Source organism: Cariama cristata, unplaced genomic scaffold, assembly GCF_000690535.1.
Source record: "Cariama cristata isolate BGI_N322 unplaced genomic scaffold, ASM69053v1 scaffold18154, whole genome shotgun sequence".
NCBI classification, from domain to species: domain Eukaryota; kingdom Metazoa; phylum Chordata; class Aves; order Cariamiformes; family Cariamidae; genus Cariama; species Cariama cristata.
Window position 1 is genome coordinate 8315 of NW_009612522.1, and position 1742 is coordinate 10056.

The window sequence follows — 1742 nt, forward strand, 5'->3', positions numbered from 1 at the left end:
CCGTGGGCTGCACCAGGGGCTGGGGGGAATCTCTGCTCCGGGCCTGCAGCACCTCCTCCTCCTGCTGCACTCACCGGGGGCTGCAGGGCTGGTTCCTCTCACATATTCTCACTCTTCTCTTCTCTGGCTGCAGTTGCTGTTGTGCAGGTTTGGGTTTGTGTGTTTAGTTTGGTTCCCTGCCCGCCCTTAACTCTGTTATCCCAGAGGCACTACTCCCATTGCTGATGGGCTCAGCCTTAGCCAGCAGTGGGTCCGTCTTGGAGCCGTCTGGCATTGGCTCTGTCGGACATAGGGAAGCTTCTAGGAGCTTCTCAAAGAAGCCATCTCTGTAGCCCCCTGCTACCAAAACCTTGCCACGCAAACCTAATACACTTTTATGTTTAAAAAAAAAAAAGAAGTATCTTCACATTATAGATGCCTTTCCCTTTTAAAAGGTGGGGTGACTAAGAGTTGTAACGCAAAATAAAACATCTTTAGCATAAGAATACAGCAGACCAAATGGTTTGTGGTCTTTTAAAAACCTGTTTGCACCATCAGATTTTCTGGATTTGGGGAGAACTGAGTAAAATCAGCCCATGTATTTGACAGTTGTGAATCTGGTTATGTGCCTGTACAAGGCATCTCATTCATGCTGATTTTTCTAGACCTATGGTAACCAGAGGCACTGACTTGTTAGCCTGACAGTTTTGTGGGTTTTTTTGTCTTGTTTTTTGTGTTTTGTTGTTTTTTTTTTTTAACAAACTATTTCAATTTTCCAGAAAATACCAGAGCTCTGGACCCTGAAGATGTAACCATGTATTCGGAAGGCTCAGTCAAGCAGCCTGAGTTGGATGACCTACTGCATTCAATTTCATCTTTACCTTCTTTTGCTCTTCCTAATGAAACTTCTTCAGAAACAACACTAGGAACTGATCCCGATAACCAAGAAACAAAGCCGCTCTCAAACAGTATTGAGAGCTCGTTAACCACTACTCTGGTGAAACCAGATGATGAAGTAGCACGTGAACAGAAAGAAGAAGCTGCACAAGACCATGAGTGAAATGGATGCTGCTTTTGTTTACAGTCTGCCATATGCTGTAATACTACAGTTTGGAATATTTTTCTGATCCTAAAAGAATTATTCTATTTTGTTAGTGTAGACAGTATTATAAAAGAAATCATATGAAATACATATCCTATTATCTTTTCCAATCATTGTTTAATGGATTGATCTGTGTTCAAACTTTGAATGCTGTCCAAAATCACCAAATTAATGGAGAAATTAACACAGGAACCAGTTAGAGACTGGCAAAACGTCAAGTTCCTGAATTCACTTTTGCTTACAAATGCTCCTGAATGTATTTATGAAGGCACTCTGAACTGTGACACTTAATGGTGATTTTTTTCAGTATGACTGATGGCATTAAAAAAAAATATTTATGGTTTTGACTTGCTAGAAAGCTTTTCTAATGGTACGCCTCAATTAGATAGTTCTTGTGACTTTCAAGGCATTTTCTACCCCAAGATATCTTGATTCCTACTTGCTACTCTGCAAACTGTTATTTTTCTTGTTTTAGAGTCCCTTCTCTGTAATAGTTACTCGTGTACCTTCTCTACAACGACGTTTGCAGGAGAGGAAGTACCATAGGCTTTGAAGTTGCAGCATACAGATAGGACAAAATCACGTTGTTGGGTCCTGTCATTCACTTCAGCTCTTCAATGGATCAGGTGGTGGGCTCAGTTTAAAAAAAAAAAAAAAAAAA

General features: G+C 40.7%; 1 protein-coding gene across 1 annotated transcript in view; it reads left to right on the plus strand.

Moving 5' to 3' along the window:
- GORASP1 (golgi reassembly stacking protein 1, 65kDa) overlaps nt 1–1288 on the plus strand; it is a gene marked incomplete at its 5' end in the record, with an annotated part of 6885 nt that extends 5597 nt beyond the window's left edge. Inside the window, one exon of the mRNA XM_009698683.1 lies at nt 759–1288. Coding sequence (XP_009696985.1) covers nt 759–1039 — 281 coding nt within the window. The remainder of the gene's footprint in view (nt 1–758) is intronic.
- Nucleotides 1289–1742: the final 454 nt, after the last annotated feature.